The sequence below is a fragment of the Thamnophis sirtalis genome, unplaced genomic scaffold (genome assembly GCF_051295495.1).
Source record: "Thamnophis sirtalis isolate CommonGarterSnake01/CBP01778 unplaced genomic scaffold, rThaSir2_p1.2 scaffold_7, whole genome shotgun sequence".
NCBI lineage: Eukaryota > Metazoa > Chordata > Lepidosauria > Squamata > Natricidae > Thamnophis > Thamnophis sirtalis.
The window spans coordinates 51,153,450-51,174,365 of record NW_028261387.1 but is presented as its reverse complement, the minus strand read 5'-3'; the positions used below and the strand labels follow the sequence as shown (position 1 = coordinate 51,174,365).

General features: G+C 37.9%; 1 protein-coding gene across 7 annotated transcripts in view; it reads right to left on the bottom strand.

Annotated features, from left to right (window-relative positions):
* The window catches only part of SOX13 (SRY-box transcription factor 13), a 64,829-nt gene that overhangs the window by 16,748 nt on the left and 27,165 nt on the right, over positions 1–20,916 (bottom strand). For 4 of the 7 annotated variants that reach the window (XM_087720006.1, XM_014076246.2, XM_014076250.2 and 1 more), the window contains 6 exons: positions 6,375–6,582; positions 5,940–6,045; positions 4,483–4,569; positions 3,532–3,704; positions 2,224–2,292; positions 1,332–1,446 (listed from right to left, as the gene is read on the bottom strand). In XM_087720006.1, the coding sequence (XP_087576132.1) occupies positions 1,332–1,446; positions 2,224–2,292; positions 3,532–3,704; positions 4,483–4,569; positions 5,940–6,045; positions 6,375–6,581 (757 nt within the window). In that variant the 5' untranslated portion in view covers position 6,582. Of the gene's footprint in view, positions 1–1,331; positions 1,447–2,223; positions 2,293–3,531; positions 3,705–4,482; positions 4,570–5,939; positions 6,046–6,374; positions 6,583–8,349; positions 8,544–10,776; positions 11,010–20,916 lie in introns of those variants that run through there. The other 3 variants (XM_014076248.2, XM_087720008.1, XM_014076249.2) reach the window with 3 other exon arrangements.

The window sequence follows — 20,916 nt, the reverse complement described above, 5'->3', positions numbered from 1 at the left end:
TTTTAGTTATATTGTATCTTACGGTGAAATACAATACAAAACAGTACAATAATTTTATATGTCACATGGTATAGTGGGGGAGAGCAAGTTTGGTGTAGTGGTTAAGATATTGGGCTAGAAAATTGGGAAATTGTGAGTTCTAGTCTGCCTTAAGCATAAAGCCAGCTGGTTGACCTTGGACTTTCCCTCAACCCTAGGAAGAAGGTAATGGCAAACCGTTTTTGAAAAACCTTGCCAAGAGAACTGCTAGACTTGTCCAGGCAGTTTTCTGAGAATTGGACACGATTGAACAATGGGCAAAAAGGAAAAATAACAGGACAGTATCAAAATTCATTACTGTACACTATTTCAAGTTATAATAGCAAAATAGAAATATTATTTTATATTGATTTTAACATACACTAATGAAAGGGGAGACCACTGATTTCTGTCCATCACTCTTCAATCTAGGTGGAACTCTATTATTGTACAACAACACACAACAAAGCCTGCAACAGGTTCCTTGTACCCCTTCTTATAGCCAATTGAACCAAGCCAGGATTATCTTGAGTTTCTTTTTCATGACCTGTTTCCTCTCAGTATAAAGTTGCTACATACTTAATAGTGTGTACACTTCTTCTTCAACATGATCTCCAGACTACTCTATTTCTACTCGGCCAGTAAGAATTGTGTTATTGCCACAAAGAGCATATGTCAAAAGAATCTGAAGCCCTTGTACCATAGTGTTACAGATGCTCCTAAAGAAGGAGCAGTAGAGAAAAGAACGAGCTGATATTTCTTTTATGCCTGCTACACAGTGGCAGAGTATTTTTCACTGAACAGAGTATTCTTCTATTTACCCTTGAGAAGCGCTGAAAGGGGGATGTTAAAACCTGCATGGTTGAACATTTGGCAATACTTTAGGAGACGAAGCTGTTTGAAACAAGCATGCTGGTTCTGTATTATGTAACCAAACTCCAGCTATTACATTTGCAGATTGCCTACCTTGATTTTTGTACAAATCCATGCTAATAAAAAGAAAAGCCCATTTTGCTATTTTTTCTCTACCTTTCATTTCCAAGACACATGGAAAGGCCCTATCAATGTTGAAAGGTAAGGTTTGTGTGGAGTGGAAAATCAGTTTTAACCATTAACTACAGTATTCTGACTCCATTTTTACTGACTAAAACATTAGAATATTGATTCAACATAGATTCATGTTGACTCCTGGTTTTCAATGGCTGCAACTAACAGAGGATGCCCTGTCTTCCCATTCCAAGGCCACTGTATAACAGCCTTAGGAGATCCGTATCATATTAATCAGAATTCCAGTTTTCTTGGCCTTTTCATACCTGGCTTGCATGGAATTGGCTGGATAGGAAGTGCCATCTGAGAATCTGAAGTGACAGAAAGAGGGTGGTGGTTGGGAGGAAAGGCTGGAATCATGACATAGGGCATGTTGACCTGCTGAAAAGAGTAAGGGAAGTGGTGGACACAGAAACAGATATAGGGCATATGAAACTGTAACAATGCTACTTGTCCAAACAGCCATTTTTCATATCCACTAGAGCAGTGGTTCCCAAACTTGGCAACTTTAAGACTTGTGGACTTCAACTCCCAGAATTCTCCAGCCAGCAGAGAGCTGGCTGGAGAATTCTGGGAGTTGAAGTCCACAAGTCTTAAAGTTGCCAAGTTTGGGAACCACTGCACTAGAGCAGTGATGGCGAACCTTTTAGACACCGAGTGATCAAACTGTAAGCATGCACATGCCCAAACTGAAAGATGTGCATGCATGCACACGCATGCATGAATGTGCACATGCGCACATGCACAGCAGATACCCGAAGACCAGCTGGCTGGCAGGAGGTGGGGCATCCCAACACCGGCAGTGCAGCAAGAGGTAAGATCTTTTTCTTTCGTGAGCTTCTGTTTCATTTGCAGGGAAACCGAAGCTCACAAAAGAAATGCCACTGAGATCTCACCTGGGGCAACAGCACGCATGCCAGCAGAGAGGGCTCTGCATGGCACCTCTGGCACCCATGATAGGTTCGCCATCATGGTACTAGAGGCAGTAACAGAGAGGTGTATATTATTTTCTCACTTCATACCCTTACTGCAGTATCAAATGTTAGGTACTTAATGTAGATACCCAGACAACATATTTAAGGAAGTGCAAAACTTGTATTAGTCATACTGCAGTGGAGGAATACTGAAGTTCCCCAAGGAAAATTAATAACATTGTACCTGGATCTGCTGCTGCAGCAAGTTGATCTTGTGTTGCTGCTGGATAAGTTGTTGTTGTTGCTTGGCAATCTACAAGTAGAAAAGATGAGGTGGAACCAAGATCCATACTAACTGAACTACATACCTTAGGGCCACTTGGGCACAATGTTCACTTCTATACAATAAAGGGAAGGCCACAATTCATGTGGCCAAAACAAGAACAGCTCATGTAAGCAGAACCTGAATGCACAGATGCAAGTGATAACAAGTCTTGTTTGGAAAAGCAAGACACTGGTGAAGGAATACCAGATTTCCCATTTATATTTCTCATCTATTTCTCCATCATTATTATACAATTCCAGGGATGAAATTACCATACTGAATAGCTGTAAGAAGGTGAATAAGCACATATTTGACCTATTAGTATGCAGACATACAAGTTATTGGAGTGCAATGAAGTAAAATATAGTGCAGGTTACATCACAATTCAGCTTGAAAATACCAGGAAAAGACTTCCTTTAAAGGCAGTTTGATGTCTCAGCAGCATCCTAATATTAGCCTCATTCTAAACCTTAAGCTTTGTGGATTTATTTAAAACTGTGGCTTGCTTTCATCTGTTAAGAGAAGTTGTAACTAAAGCAACAGCCCTATCCATTCCCTTCACTGTTATTTCTGCACAATAAGACAGAAAAACATTTTACAAGCATTAAAAACTTGTTCAATTTACTGCATATCCCTGCAGTTTTTACTCTGAATATGCATATTTAGGATTTTATAATATCCTATTTATGTAGATTCTATACCCTGTTGCTTATTGACATACTGCAATACACATAGTTGATAATTTGTATCTCTTTAGCTTTTGCAACCAGAGGCTACACTTTATTGAATTGTGGGGAGGGGGTGGCCTTCAAGAGCTACAGAGAAGATGGGACATTAGTTTTCAGCCCTTGATTTTTTGGAGTTGTGGAGTGAAAAATTGAGTAAAGCAGGAATATTAAACTAGAAAAAAATTATGTTTCATATTATGAAAAACTTCATGTCATAAAATTATGATTTGCTACTAAAAATGAGCAATATTATCTGAGAAGATTCTAAGGCCCACAAAAATGGCCACAGGTTAACTATCCCTGATATAAATATTTGTTCTATTTCTAAACTGTTTGCCTTTTCAGGATGATTTGAGTCAGATACAGACCTATTAACTTATTTAGCTCTATCATATCCTATATAATTTGAAGTTCAAGTGCCAATCAGGAAACTTCTGAAGACAAATCTCAAAGGCTAAGAAGGATAAATATAGCCACAAAGCAGTTTATTATTACCTACCTGTTCTTGCTGTTGCCTGGCCAGCTCCATCTGTTGCTGCTGCTTTTCAAACAACATAGCGGCCATGTTTTTCTGTTCTGAATGGGCTGTCAGCAGCTGGTCCCTCAGGATGGACAGCTGGTTAATCATGACCAGCAGCTGTAATTCTTTCTCTGCCAAGCTTTCTTGGGTTCCTGGAACCCAAGCAAAACCCAAGCAAAAGAAACAGAGAACCCAAGCAAAAGAAACAGAGAAGAGATTAATAGGGAGGAGGGAAATAGTGAAATTTCATTCTGAAACATTAAGGTTGTCCTCTTAGAGGATATCCTGCAAGTATCAAAAAATCTAGTGGATTTCCTTTGTAGGACAAAGGAAAACAGGGGAGACCTGCTTTGCAAGCCAAAGGCCTGACATAAAAAGTCATGCAATATGCACTTTACATTTGGAAATCCAGATCCTGGAAAGCATAAGGAGGTGCTTGTGTAGATGCTACAGTTCTACAGGATCCAAACCAGTTCATTTTTTATTTTTTATTGACAGATAATTGTACTCAAATATCCACAGAATTGTATATCAATTTGTTAAAAGATTAATTCTCACATAGTTGGGACCAATGTGATTATGTGAATAGTTCAGTCTTTCTCATCCTGGTGCCTGGCAGATACTTTGGAATACAACTCCTAATTTCTAACTAGCATGCTGGATCAAAATGTAGGGATATGCCTGGAGAGTACAAAGTTGGGGGAAATTATATGGTCTCATAATGGAAACCACTTCTTGGATTGAATTATTTTTTATCCTTTAAAATAAACCAAAATTCTCTGAATTCTGATGGTATGAATTTAAAAATGTTTTGGCTTTGAATTTAGCTTAAATAAAGTAGAAAAAAGAAGGGTTTAAAATTCTAATTGGGTTAGTTTTATCTATTCTGGGCATTAGCACATTCACATTTGAGCTAAACTCTTTGCTCACCTTTAACCTCTTTGGATTCCATAGGATTTTTCCCTAGAAGTCTCTCTTTCCATTCACTGGATAGTAACTTCTCAATGGTCGGCATCACTGTTGAAAGAAAATATGACAGCCCCAACAAGTAGGTTTTTAATTGAGAAATATAATAGGTTTTTTTAATATCATAATGCATAATAACATAAATGAAGACAAGGTTGGCTGGCGGTAGATAATACTACAAGGACAGACCAAGATCATTAAAGAAATTTGCTTTAATTAAGCATCTGATTAACTGAATTAAGCATCTGAATAAAAAATTGGGACAGAACATACATTCCCCTGACTCCTGTAAATCTAGTGTTATGTAATTTATAACATTATAGTTACTTCTAAGCTAATGGGATTGAGCAAATATAATCATTTTAAAAATATTACGCATTTTTCAAGGTAGCTATATTGCAAAAATAATCATTTAAAAATTATCACACATTTTTTCAATGTAGCTATTTTCATAAGCAGCAACCAAGAATCCACTCCAAGAAGAAAAATTTATAAAGGTGCATTAGGAGCTACATTTCTCTATGGCAAGCTAGTTGTCTGTCTAATGTAACACTATACATCCTACAATGTTGCTTAATTTTGCAATTGGAGGATTTTAACTGGAGATCTCATGGGCCAGTGTTGCAATAGTTTAAAAAATTTTAAATATTAGTGCTTATCCTGAAGTCCTTCCTCACCTACAAAAGAAAGCTTCAAAATGCAAAGAACTGTGAGGGCCCCAAAAGTGTGTACATACCTGTATTAAGTTAAAGCAAAATTTTAAAAAACTCATTTTAAATTTACAGCTGACAGTATAAAGATCTGGCAAAAGACAGTGAAGAAATTTGCATTCCCATCCTGAAATCATTCACACAAAACATGTAGTGATGGGATGAGGTGAAGTCTGTGCGTGGGTCGGGGGGGGGGGGAGGCTGCATGAGAAAGTGGAGCATGAACTGTGTCCAGTTTTAATAGTTTTCTTCAGCACCAGGAGCAGACCTTTTCAATCTCAGTAGGACTTAATTGACTATTCAAGATCAAGCCACCCCCAACATACTTTGCATTATAACAGGAATTGCTCACAACAATATATTCTTCTTGGGAATGTCTCCCAGCTCCCCCTCTCTTAGTATGAGGATTGCAGCTAAATTCAGAGGGAATAGGGAAGCCCGTGATTGTTGCCAGATGATGTCATTGCCTTTATAAATAAAAAAGACATTTCATTCTCACCCCTCCCACCAGCCCAGCTCCACAACACTGCCAGAGTCTGAATATCATGGGCCCCATGATACCAAAGTAAGTACTCTAGTACACAATTATGTCTCTTCCCAGCAAGTAAAAGAAGAAAGGCCCCAAAGAAAACAATCTGTAAATTGATGCATATACTTCTTGGTCTGGATGTGTGTGGGAGAAATATCATGTCTGTAGAATTTCCTTCCTACCTTCTTTTAGATTTTTATTGAAATCCAATTTTTCCTGGTGGCTAACTGCAGGCTCGAGCACAGCGTTCCTGGAATCTAATGCTTTGTCCACTGGAGGTACAGATTCCTGAAAGATAGTGAGCCACTGTCAATCACCAGCACCCTGCAGGAAATTAAAAAGGGAAGGATAACAGATATGCTTATCTTCACAGTCTTACTTTCAAGCAGGGTTTGTCCAAACAACCTCTAGAGGGTAGCGAAGGAGCTGCAGACCAGGCTGGTGACTTAGAGAGCTGATTTAACAGTTGAGGAGATCACTGAGCTTTCTCTCTTTCTCTCACCTCCCCCCTTTCTCTTCAAAATGCTTCACTTCCCTAAGTTAAAAGTGACTGGGTCCCTGTTGGGAGTGACAAGATATGCTTCATGTACACACGTGCCTGAGAGAAGGTGGCCCACCTGTGGGAGAATTAGGGGATCAACGAAGTCACCCAGTGGCAAGGGTGATTTACTGGGGCTGTTGGAGCCAGGTGATGTGCAAGGAGCCTCCCCCTGAGTCAACTTGTAATGGCTCTCCTTCTTTTCTTCTGTTTTAATGGTGCAGTTCACCATATTCCCAGCTCCATTAAGCTCCAGCTGAGGAGAGACAAGGCTCCTCATGGACATCCTGGATGACAAGGGAAACAAAATCAAAAGATTATGAAAATGTGCAGGAGAAGAAGGGGCATAAACTTCACTCACTTTAAAGAAAGACCAGGGTTCCAAATGTGAAACCAAACATAACAAGATTTCAGGCAGGCTCAGAATAAATCAGATGGCTGTTACTTCCATTGAACCTTTTTAGACATGTGTCGTTCATCAACAGAACAGGACTCCAATTTGCACAGTGCATGAATATGCTAAATTACACATCTCCTTACTAATTAAATCTATCTTCTGTCTTGCTTCCAGCATTCCTCTAACTTCTCTACAAAGCACAAGAAATTAGTAATTTGGGATCAGAAAGAATGACCGCCCAGGATTTTCATGAAGGTCCATTTAAATCTGGGTTTCCTCAGTTCTAGTGCAATACATTCATCGGTAACCTATGCAAGCTCTCACACCACAGTTGCTGCACAGATAGAAATAATAATTAGAATTTCAAATAACATAAGATAGCCTTGCATTAGGGAAGTTTGTAACAAAGTAGTCTATGTTCTCTTATATTGAATACTATCCAGACATTTAACTTTTGGGGTACATTTAGAAAGCCTCAAATATAAGGTTTCCCATTTATATCTCAATTCCAGATTCTGCTTTGTTCTGGAGACATCCTTTATAACAAGCCACATCTTCATAATAGCTATCTTATTACTAGTCCAATTTCTTAAGACCGCCATCTGGAAGAAGAGTTATATTTCTAAATGGTTCTGCACATACAAAAATATTGGGGAATCCTGCCTTAGAAGATTACATTGACTGATTTACTAAAAACAAAGTCAGAATTTGATGACAGAGTCAATTATTAAATCAGGTGCAAAATTAAATACCCCATACGTATTTTATGCAGAGCAACAGACATGCAATATTTTTCCTGCACCAAGGCAAGAAAATCTTGCTCTGTACCCCTCAGAAGCAAAGCACTATTGTGCAGCCACACAATAATTTTCTAGTTCTAGAAAGACAAAACAGCAGAAGCACAAAGGTTTAGGGGCAAAAGCAGCCATCATAACTGGCCAAGTGCCACCATCATTGCCACTTGGAGTTCTGGAAAAGCACAGGGCAGTAATTACATAACAAACAAAGCCTGTCTCAAGCTGTGAATTAATCAAACTGCTGAAAATAAAACCTTCCTCTCAGGAACTTCAGACAAAAGAAATGAAAACAACAGGGCTGGCTGGGTAATGAAAAGCCAGCACACTGAATGGGGGACAAAAGGAAGTTGAACAATAGGGTGTTGGACAAAAGCAATAAAGTAAAGGGAAGTGTGACAGCTGAACAATGAGGCACTGTGCACGCCAGAGTTTCTGATCTTAGCAGGCTTTTTTATCTCAGTTCCCTGCCCTTCTATGAACAAATCATTGTGCTTTTCAGGCTATTGGGTTTCCTTTGCCATTTGCTTTTTGGCTCCTGCAGCCATTCCGGTTAGAAGCCTATGCTTTTCCATTTTCAGTCCTGTGTGCCCCTATCCATGTTGCAGTCCACCATTGACGAAACAGATTCATCTTAGGAAGACAAAAGGCATCCATGTGTTAGGGAGGCACACAGATAAGTGACAGTAACTCACCTCCCCCCCAACATACATCTAATAAGACATGCCAGCTGATTACTATAGCCTTTAGCTTTCTCTTGCTCTCTTTCTCTCTCTGGATGATAACAATATAGGTCTTTCTGCCTGTGGCATGATACTGTCAAAGGAGAGAATCTTGGTCTTTATTTGTCCCTATTGTTTTACCTTGTGTTCAGGAGACATGGCTAGGAGGATACAAGCATGCTGGATTTTCTTGATGGAAAACACTTCCAACCAGAGGATTTGTTGTTGTTGTTGTTTTAATTGGTGGGTATCCAGAAGATTTAGACAGCACATCCAAATCCAAACAGCCAAATAATACAAGGAATTGCTATATGGCTTCCATGTTGATCCCACAACTAAATAATATTGAATATGTAGTTACAGTATTTTCTATGATGCATTTTGCTTGTTTTTATCTATGTCCATATGCACACTTCCCATATATAAATCTTTCTGTGTACAATGGAGTTTACTTCAAGTTACACAGGGGTTGAACCTGCACATGCATAATAGGAAAGAGTGCAGAGAAGAGCAACAAAGATGATTAGGGGACTGGAGACTAAAACATATGAAGAACGGTTGCAGGAACTGGGTATGTCTAGTTTAATAGAAAGAAGGACTAGGAGAGACATGATAGCAGTGTTCCAATTTCTCAGGGGTTGCCACAAAGAAGAGGGAGTTAAACTATTTTCCAAGGCACCTGAAGGTAGAACAAGAAGCAATGGGTGGAAACTAATCAAGGAGAAAAGCAACTTAGAACTGAGGAGAAATTTCCTGACAGTTAGAACAATTAATCAGAGGAACAGCTTGTCTCCAGAAGTTGTGAATGCCCCAACACTGGGAGTCTTTAAGAAGATGTTGGATAGCCATTTGTCTGAAACAGTATAGCGTTTCCTGCCTAGGCAGGGGGATGGACTAGAAGACCTCCAATGTCCCTTCCAACTCTGCTATTGTATTGTATATAAGGAAAAACGATTAGAGTAGTTTAAAGAACAAAAGCAAGGTAAGTCTATTTATGATCATGATAGAAACAAGGATGTTGTATAAGAACAAAAAGGTATGGGAAGATGTCACATGCACTCCTCTTTATTAAAAAGGAGTAGATGCAATGCATCCATCTGAAGAACCCCAAGCAATGCAGGACTCGGGCATCTAGGCAATCTCATTGAGGGATAGCACTGGAGGAGAGATTAAGCATTCATTTTCATAATCACTGCAGGAGAACTAATAAGGAAATTTTGTAACAAAATATATTCTTTATGTACTCAAGAAACATGTTAATCTGTTGTGGCCTTAAATTAGCTATTTTTAAAAAAAACTTGAGAAAGATATCTCAAATACTTGCCATAAGATTTACTGCTGTGGTGGTGGTGGTGGGTGGGTGTGTGCGCGTGTGTGTGTTCCCTTCCAGCATACAATGTTTTGAAGTATCAATAAAAGTGAACTATATGAGGACTGATTATTCACAGAAACATGTTACTGAAGCTAAGCAAGAGAACCAGTTAACTACAATGCAATTCTAGTAAGTATATTTAGTATCTTGATAACTGTGTTCCTTGTCAACAGTGGTAACATTCATTAGTTCATTAAGGTCATTCAGAATGGAATTGCTTCCTTAAAACACAGTGCTTCCCAAAGCATAGGCTATGCTTGTACAGAATGAGGTTCATGGAAGTTATACTGTAATCCAATATATCTGGAAAGTGACAAGTTGAGAAAAGTCAAAGCAAGGAGCATTATCATCTTTTCTTGGCCTTATTATGGCAGCGTATATGCTTTGTCATGCATTTTCAACCAGCTATGGGAACTTTAGTTGGATCCTAGTGGGTTTTGTTTTCATTAGAATAAAAAGAACTTTAAAATTGCAGTTAGAAGTAATTAGTAAATTAAATGCCTGGCTAAATATTTCATGTTATAAGCAAAATATAATAAAAAATATAGAAAATGGATTACCAAGAAAGGAGGATATAACTGACACAAGTTTACAAAGGTTAAACTCTTTCATCATACCCGGAGATATTTAAACAGATAGGGCAAATATCAACTCAGAGACACTGAGAAAAAGGAACAATATACAGATATAATTGCAGGAATTGACTGAAATGATAAAAACATATTGGTAAAGACTTGTGCACCTATATCTTCTTCCTGTTAGGCATTAACTGCTGATGGAGAACTTTATGACCCCTGCCCTCTTTTTTAAAGGTTGCTTTATTTTTAACTTGATTTGGCTTAAATAAAGGATCCCTTTAAATAGAGCTCTCTCTCTCATCTAAAGTAGGACACCTCCACATCCCAATGTTTAAATTGTCTTGAATATTTACCCCTATCTTTGGCCCAGAGGCATCATTACCAGAGATTTCGATGGTTTTATATGTCAAGGCCAGGGTCTGTTAACAAGGGGTCCTAGCTACCTCCTGTATTTGTTGCTTTGACACATCAATGTTGCATGCAACAGGAATAAAAATGAGCTTTAGTAGATACACTTTTCTCTTCCAGATGCAAGAAACAGTTAGCAAGGCAGACTGCTCCACACTGCAGTAAATTGTACATGCAGAGCCTCAGGCCACTTTCCTAAAGTTATCATACCATTCATTTTACAGAACAACTCAAAGGGTTTGCAGAAGGTCAGCATGAGAGAAATGTAAAAAGGATCTTCAGGGCACCCTGTCCTGCAAAAATACAATGAGCAGAGATGAAAATGAATTGAACATAAAGAAGCTTGTGCTTTCGTCCCAGTCCTTATTACTTCAGAAACCCTGTTGAATGCATAACCCCATTATGCCAAGGGGGAAAGAAAGCCATATTCTTGTTTGCAGGTCTTGCTTGCTCGCTCACTGGTATGTAGCCATGTAAGGGGACTGCATTGTCATCCAGACAATGGGGAATCAAGAACAATCAGCTGGTGGTGAGCTGAAAATGTATTCATTTTAAAAGAGCACACAAAAGGAAAGTTTCAATCCTCCAGTGGGTCAGATTTCTATTGTACTTAGCATTTGTACCACTGGAAGTTTACTCTTAAAATGGGCTTGCTGCTTTAATAGGTGTGTGTTTGAAAGGAGGCTCATTGTATTTTTATTACATGGTTTGCTGAACAAAAATACAGCCAGTTATACTTGTTACAAGGCTTGTTCCAGCAATAGGTCCATTCCCTATTCTAATAGTATCAGGTAGTTATCACAAAAGGCAAGGGAGGGGGAAGAATTGCTCAGAACAGCAAACAATGGGAATGGGGACAATTGGCCTGGCACATGGAAAATGTCTTCCTGTAATAGGCCTTTTTTAATGTTTCTTTTTCTTGCACTGAAAGGGGGGGGGGGGGAGCAGAGCTCAAAGTCTTCTAATGTACCAGACAAAGGGAAAGGATGTAGCTGAGGCTGAGACTTTTCTTAACAAGATTAAAACAGAATTTGACACTTGTGTGGATAATAAAACAAGCCAAGCAGTAAAGTACTCAAGACAGCAGCATAACAGGGTTTTTTCATGTTATTAAATATTTGACATTTGTATAGCTTTGATATGTAAAAGGTTCCTATGATCAGCAATCTTTTTTGTTCATTTTGACAGAAATGCTATACCATTGTAATAATTTTTACTTTACAAATCGGACACTGAGAGTTAAATGGTAAATTCATGGGCCCATCATATGAAGCCCTAAAGCAGAGTTTAAAAATCACACTGCATGCTTAGTCAAAACTTATATACATTATAGTATAATGTAAAGTGTGAAACTAGCTAATTACTTTCTAGGCAGAGCACACAAAGCTGCTTGTACCAAGTGGAGTACTGATCCATGTAAATCCAGCTGCTGGTTGGGGTTTTTTTTAACCTTCTTTTAAAAAAATGTTTACTTTTTTGCCTTAACCGACAATTTTCACATCAGTGTTTCTAGAACAGTGTTTCTCAACCTTGGCCACTTGAAGATGTCTGGACTTCAACTCCCAGAATTCCCCAGCCAGCATTAAGAGTTGAAGTCCAGACATCTTCAAGTGACCAAGGTTGAGAAACACTGTTCTAGAAGAATTCTGTAACAAGAACCTTGAAATAGGGATGCCAGAATTGGCACATTCCTCTTACAAATTATGTGTGAGCAGTCTCAGAGCTAGGGGTGACTTATACAACTCCATCCTCTATTAAACTAAGATTTAGTTACAGGCGACTTACCTGCAACTCTATAAAATAATGCTTAATTTATAAACAAAAATAAACTGTTTCCAATCACAATCATCACCACAAATTATTTATTATTTTTACCATTCAGGGAAACAACCCTCCAAAATAATTTACTAGCAGCATGAACTTTTGTAGAATTTCTTTATTAAAGAAATATAGCTTTTTTTTAAAAAAAAAGTCTAGATTCCTTCCCATGCATTAGCTCAGTGTTTCTCAACCTTGGCAACTTTCAGTTCTGTGGACTTCAACTCCCAGAATTCCCCCAGCCAGCTATGCTGGCTGGGGGATTCTGGGAGTTGAAGTCCAAAGGACTGAAAGTCGCCAAGGTTGAGAAACACTGCATTAGCTGGTATTAATGGTTCTATAGGGATTGGACTGAGAGAGGGAAGAAAAAGCCCAGCTGAGGCAGACTGCTTTTCTTGTCTGCTTTTTTTCTTTTTATAGTTACCAAATAACTCTGAGTGAGTGTGAGAACTCTATGAAGAAGAATCATATTTCAGCAGTACGGTCATATGTATACGTTAAAGTCATTTTATACCAATTAAGGCCACATTCAATGTTCATGTGGTTCATTTTGCTTACATTTTGGCACTGAGCATTTCAAATGACCAAAAACCTAATCATTCTGATGTGGTGGTGACAGAATGCAATTTGATGGATTCACACATTAGTCTTGAGCTAACTCTAATTCTAATGATGTACTCAATTCTAAGAAATACAACACTGGTCAATTCTTTAGTTGGGATTCTGAGTTAAACTAGAATGGCAGACAATTTGCTGCTGCTTGGCAACAGCCCTACACAAAAGAAATCCATCTATGTTTCACTGAAAGAGTACAATAATGTCTGCATCAGCCTCTCAACTTAATACCTAGCATTATTTCTTACATATCAGTGGAATTTTTCTTCTCAAAGGAGCTTGCCCTCAGAGGCAAATTTGCATATCTAGTCAGAATAATCACTGAAGGCTGAGTCAGATTATTTATTAACCTAAACTGAAATCTTTGAATGGTGCCAGACTCTCTCAGCAGTGGCTTTGCAACTTTTCTACCCCTCCACTGTTATTTCTTTGTGGCATACATCCTGCTATTCTCACTCTTGCACTGCCACCCTTCCTGGTCAAAGCCTGACTATCTCTTCTATTTATTGTGCAAGGGTGGTTCCAATGCCAGCAGCAAAAATATCCACCCTAGAACTGGCACCATGTGAAAATCTCAAGATCTGAAATCAGGAAATAACATCTTCCGTGATAAGGTGCAACTTTCAACTAGCTGTACATGACTCTAAACAAAATAAAATGATTAGGCATGAAAATCTTTGGTTCCCATTTGTATGAAATCTCACACTGACTATGGACAACGAGAGTCAAGGGGGAAAAAACCCCAGTGAATTGAAGTGTGGCATGTAGCTAGCAGATTCAAGAAATGTCAGTTTTGTTGTTTGGAAAAATAAGTTATTTCTATGTTGCAAATAGAAATTAATTAGTTTGATTCACTCATGCAAACTCATAAATGATGAGGAATTGTTAAACCTACACAAACTCATATTTACAAGGAATGAAAAATGATTTAGAGGAACAGCCAAGTTCAAAATATTGTAAGTTTTTCTTTAAAAACAATACAAGAAATGAAGGGCAAGGGGAAGCAATCATTCACGTTACATTAGAGAAAAGGTATGTCCATTCCTAGCAAGTGGATTGGCATACTATATTATTTACCAAATTTCAAGTAAAAGGTGATGTTTTTTTTTTTTAAAAAAGAGATGGAATAGCTGATGCCATTAGATGCTGATAAAGAAAGTGAGGGGTTAAAAAAAGAGAAACAGAGGAAAAAAGTTGCAGACAATCAAATGTGCCATTGAATCTTGACAGTTGGGCAAGGCCTAACTGCAGGTGTAATGCCAGTTTTACTTTGTCTTATCAGGAAATGTCCTTCAGTTTAATTGGTTTACAAATATATCTTTAACTTTATTAGATTGTTTTGTTAGAAACACTGTACCTGAACTGCAAAAATCTAGATAGCCACATCACAACAGCAGACATGTACCATTTTCTGTATTTCTTTGCTGCCATATAGATTCTGGATTTTTTGGCTCAGATCTTATATTCTTATGCTTTTTCTAGAACAAAATAAGGAATTCTGGGCCAAATCTTTTGGACAATCTCAAGATATCACAGAACAAGCCTACAACATAATAAGAAGAACATTACAAAGCTGTTTCACTTCAATCTCAGCTACCTGCAACCTTACTTCACTTAAGAGGCTGATTCCTCAGGAAAGATGACTTAAGCTAGTATATGCGTTTGCATATGCACAATACACAATTCACTATACTCTAACCTTTATAAATGATCATATCTTTACATTATGTATATATATATACTTCTTGCTTAATTACATCAAACGGCAGTCATTTGTTTAAAAATGTACTTTAAAAAACATTGTTTTAAAGTAATTGTTAATACCTCACATAAAATGTAAGAAAGCAATGAGGTTTATCATCTCCTTAATACACTATTCTTAATTTATTTGCATCCCACCTTCATTTATAAGAGCTGTGATGGCACAGTGGTTAGATGCAGTATTGCAGGGTAATTCTGTTGACTGCCAGCATTCGATTCTCACCAGTTCAAGGTTGACTCAGCCTTCCATCAATCTGAGGTCGGTAAAATGAGAACCCAGATTGTTGGGGGCAATATGCTTACTCTGTAAACCACTTAGAGGGCTGTAAAGCAGTATATAAGTCTAAGTGCTATTGCTATTATTTTTACAAATAACTCAAGGCTATAAACATATCCAATGCACCTTTCTCATCCTATTTTCCCCACAAAAACCTTGAGAGATGGGTTTGTCTGAGACAGAATGTCTTGCCCAAAGACATCCAACTGGCTTTCATAGCTAAGGCAGCACTTCAACTCATGTCTCTTGCTTTTTAGCCTGATACCTTACCCCTGAGACAAAATTGCTTTAAAAAAAACAACTAGATTTATTTAGCCATAAGCCTGAGAGTATGGTTAAGATCCAGATACCTAAAGAAATACCATCAAAGCACACCAGCAAAGTTTAGATTCTGGCTTTACTGGCATTATATAGATCAGTGTTTCATAAAATGTAGTCCTATCTTCCAAGACCTCTCAGGAATCTAAAAAAAAATCAAAATTATTTGTCAATTATGAAAGATATTTGCAAAAATTTAAAACAATGTCAACCTTCATTTGTATTCATTAAAAATATTGGTTTTTTAATGAAAAATATTGGTTAGTATCTAATGGGTTTAATATTGTTATTTTTATGTGATTCAATAAATATTTTGCAAATGCATCCATTTGAATGTTTAATAAGGTAAGCATCAATAAATATAATCCATACAAACAAAAGATCTTTTGGGTCCTCCACGATTTTTTTTAAAAAACGGAAGGGACCCTGACAACGATTTTTTAAAAAAATCACTGATCTAGTTACATATTTTTCTTACAAATGAAACAGCATGTTTTTCACACTATTTTTTTAAAAAAATCTTGACCAAGTGACCTGGAGACCTTAAAAACTGGTATATTTTAGTAGTAATAGTGTCTGAATTTTCCCAGCAATGATATTGCTCTAATAAGGGATTTTTATATTCTTCTGTTGCTTAGTTGCTGTATTATAGGAACAAAACAGATATAGAAAGCTTGAATGACCTATACAAGAAAACAAGGCTGCTTCATAAAAGCATGTCACCACTTGATTATGCAAAATGAGGTGTTTGCAGCTGAATGTGTGAATTAAATCAACTGCAAAGCATTGTAAGGTGATATGAAAGGTCTCTGTAGTGTTTGATCTGAGTTGCCTCATTCACACATGGAGATCATTGTTAATCATCATGTGATTAACATACATGTATGAACTGGTTGTGGCAACTCCAAAAAAAGGCAGAAAGCAGAGTTTAAATATTGTGTTTTTCTGATATTTAGATACCATTTACAAAGCAATGAAATAAGAAATTTTAAATAAATATTAAATAAATTAGTTATTAAATAAGTAACTCTTTTCCTCTCTGTAAAGTTTTCTTGATAACAAGATGGAAGAAGTCTTCCACCTTCTGCCATGGTGCTTTTCCAACTTATTGTCAGTCCAACCTATTGCCCAAGTGGTAGTCTTCACATCCAAGTAACAACCTGATCCAAACCTGCATAGCAGAGGTGGTATTCAGCAGGTTCTGACCAGTTCTGCAGAACTGTTAGCGGAAATGTTGAGTAGTTCGGAGAATTGGTAAATACCACCTCTGACTGGACCCATCCCCATCTATTCTCTGCCTGATCAGTCCCACTGATCAGGAGGAAATGGGGATTTTGCATTAACCTTCCCCTGGAGTGGGGAGGGAATGGAGATTTTACAGTATCCTTCCCCTGCCACACCCACCAAGCCATGCCCACAGAACCGGTAGTAATTTTTTTTGAATCCAACCACTGCTGCATAGTTTGGGTCTTTTTTTAAAAAAAATAGCTGCTAAAGGTAGCTACAGCTGCCATTTAACTATACAAGTTAAATATGTATAAAATAGCTCTGGCATTACTTATTCCTTAGACTGCACCCCTTAGCATGTCACTGAAATGTCAATTTTGACATGATAAAAGCAATGTATGTTTCTTCTGTAAATGATATTTAAGGCTTTTGTATACTCAATCCAGATTGGACAATTTAATTTCAATCCTGTTAATCCTTATCACATATTACAGTTACAGGAAATTTCGAGTTTTACAGGCCAATCCAAATAAATCTAAACTTTGAGGATCATTCCCCACAAAAATATTTTACTATTCAGAAATTTTTTAGAGCCAGATAGCAATAGCAATAGCAGTAGACTTATATACCGCTTCATAGGCCTTTCAGGCCTCTCTAAGCGGTTTACAGAGAGTCAGCATATTGCCCCCAACAATCTGGGTCCTCATTTTACCCACCTCGGAAGGATGGAAGGCTGAGTCAACCCTGAGCCGGTGAGATTTGAACCGCTGACCTGCTGATCTAGCAGTAGCCTGCAGTGCTGCATTTAACCACTGCGCCACCTTGGCTCTCAGATCATTTCTTTTATGCTGGCTAGCAGAATGAAATAATTTTGACATGACTATTCATGATTAATCCATGATTGATAGCTGTGGAGATGAAAATGGCACGAACCGCAAGGGCTCCGCAGCACCCAGGTCAATCAGCAGTCTGATTGCAATAGAAGAAAAGTGTGTGAACCACCAACAGCTCTCCTGCGCCAAAGCAGATCTAAAATTCACGGAGTATGACCAGCATTGGCCAAGACTCCAGCGCTGCTACGAAAATAAAGGGTGCTGGTGATCCAGTCAGCACCCTGAGCAGGATCTGCCCACGCACTCGCAGCGATCTGCGAGGGTAACAGGCAAGCAGCAATTCAGGAGCCGAAAGTGCGCGAAAGAAAAAGAATTGGAATTTGCCACTCTCGGCACGAGGGAAAAGCCCGCCACCACATTTGCAGCGTGATCCGAAGTTCAGAACCAATGCCAAAGCTGCCTGACCAAATTGGCAGTCAGAGATGGTGATGGCCCACTGGCAACCCAGTTGGGCCAGTCACTTCCCAGCAGCTGAGGTGGTTCTGTCCAAATCGCGCACGGCGGTAGGAGACACCTCTGACACAGCCTGCTCCTGAAGAGAAATAGCTGCGAAGAAAAAAATTAGACTAAAAACAAAAGGGAGAGAAAAATAAAAATAAAATATTGAGAGTATAAGAAAATCTGGTCAAAAACTGGAAAATCTTTGGATACATCCTTACTGGGGTAGACTGAGTTGAAAATTGGACTCAGTGGAGAGCAGAAGGCATGCCAAAGAATTTACACTCAGTCTCTGGGCAGATAGACAGAAGTTAACCCATGCTTGGATTCTCCAAGCAGTGCACAGGAGATTATTCAAATAGCCTTAGATACTTATGGACACATGAATACATTTATCCAATGACCCTCTTAGCTCTTTGCAGGCATTTTACACGTGACAACCCATTTTACAAAGAGCTACATGAATATTCCTCTGTCATGTTTAACTAGGAATAGAGGGTTCCACCACAAAAGCGCGTAGGACAAAATCGCGCTCGATAAAAGCGCGCTGTGACGTCATCACAGCGCGACGAAAAAGTTCGAAAAAATGTAAAAATAAAGCTAAAACCTTCCCCTAACCCCCCCAAACCTAACCCTAAACCTAACCCTAAACCTAACTCTTAACCTAACCCTAAACCTAACCCTAAACCTAACCGTTAAAGTAACGAAAAACCTAACGCTAACCCTTAACCTAACCCTAACGCTAACGCTAACGCTCTAAAGCTAACCCTAACCCTTAACCTAACCCTAACCCTAACCCTAAACCTAACCCTTACCTTTACGTGAATCGGCTTGCTTTAATTTAATTTTTATTAATTTTTATTTGAATTTTTCGATCTTTTTCGTCGCGCTGTGATGACGTCAAAGGCGCGATTTTGTCGTCCGCGCTTTTGACGGGTCACGGAATAGAGAATAGTCAAAATAATCTAAAACTCAAAGCCATTCTTAGCAACTGCAAATACTAGGATCTTCAGCTAATTTAGTATCTGGCCTTCTTAACATTAGTCTAACAAGCCTTAAATTGAGTCTCCATCAGAATATGTATTTTAGCTATCTGATTATTAATTCATTTATTATTTTAATGTATGAGCTGAGAATAGCAGGTACAAAGTTACCAACTGGTCCTTCCTCAGTCCTGTGAGGCAGATTAACAAAAAAATTGTCTGTTTCAGTATATTGTTAGAAGAGAAACAAACATACTGAAGGATTGCAAAGCCCCAAACCCGACCTCAGTTAATGACTCAGCAAGTGCTACCTAAAATCCAGTTGGGCTCTAGATGGATGTTCCCCATGAGGACACCACAAGATAGCTGTTTCTCACAGGTCTGAACATATGGAAACAATGAAAATCATCACACTCTCAACCATGGCAGAGTTTTTCAAGTACACTGAGGTCTTAACTTACTTTCTAATCACTTTCAGAAATTAACTACCTTAAGGCTAATAGAGGTCTTCAAATTGTTTGCAAAGCCACATGGTGAGTTTGCCTTCAGTCTTCAGAAAAAATAAGACTTAACCATAAGCATAAGAATTTTAAAAATTTGAAATGAAAATTAAAAGCTAAATATGATCTTAATTCAAGGGCTATAAATGAAGGAAGGAACCAGACAGATTTGAAATATTAGGATTTTTTGCTGTAAGCATTTGCAAATAATTATGTAAATTAAACAGTGCCTTTGTGGGAATTAAATTGTTTAGTCTAATTTAAGTCATAACAGAAATCCGTGATTTTATTATTTTATAAATTGAACACTAGAAAGGACTAAAGATTCCACGCATGAAAGGAAAAAGGACAAAAAAAAGAGGTAAGATTTGGTTTTTGTTTTTAATCGGGACTGGGACAATATGAAAAGAAAATGTGACAGTTGAAATACTTCAGGAGATATTTTTAAAATAGAGATAGAAACTAGTACTTAGCAAGTCAGCAATATTCCCTGTTCTATGGATAGACTATGTCCAAAAGATATTTAAAAAATGACAGATCTGAAAGAGAATACCGTGGAAAATCTACAGGAGTAAGCTGAAATAAACTTTATTTGATGCTGAAAAATTAGAACTTAAAGAAATTTTAAAATATTGGAAACTGAAAACATTGTGGATTATAAAAAGAGATCACATTTAAAAGGGAATAGAAAAGTTAAGTCAAGAGAATGACATGGATGATGATTCTTTATTGGATTACAAAAAAGGTATCTAAAATCCACAAAGTCGTCCCTGAGATGGGAGAAAACCTGAAGAGAGATCAAATCCTGTAACAGTATCTTAATGAAACAAAGATTAAGATTCCTAGAAGCAAAGGGAAGGAAATATAGAGATGGTTTCTTTGGCCAAATGAAAAATAAGACATGACATGTTTCTATAAACTTCTGGAAACCCTTTCTGGACTTTTGCTGACATCAAAAACTGAAATGTTAATATGGGATCCCTGGTGCTCTCTGAGCTTGTTTTCTTGCAGATGTTTCATTACCAGGCTAAATAATTTCATCAGTAATGAAATGTTAATGATTTATAGGTAGTCCTCAATTTATGACAATTTAGCCCAAAATTTCCATTGCTAAGCAACACAATTGTTAAGTGAGTTCTGCCCCATTTTACAATTTTTTGCCACAGTTGCTAAGCAAATCACAACAGTTGTTAAGTGAAACATACAGTTGTTAAGCAAATCTGGCTTTCCTTCTTGACTTTGCTTTTCAGAAGGTAGCCAGGAAGGTCACGAATGGCGATCACATAACCCCAGGAAGGACAGTGTAATCATCTGTAATACATGCCAATCGCTAAGCACTTGAATTTTGATCAGGTGACTGTGGATGCTGTGATGTTTGTAAATGTGAGTACTGCTTATAAGTCACCTTTTCAATGCCATTATAACTTCAAATAGTCACTAAATGAATGGTTGTTAAGTTGAAGACTACCTGTACAGATTTGGGCATAAATAAGAGATGGATTATGGGAAGAAGAGATATT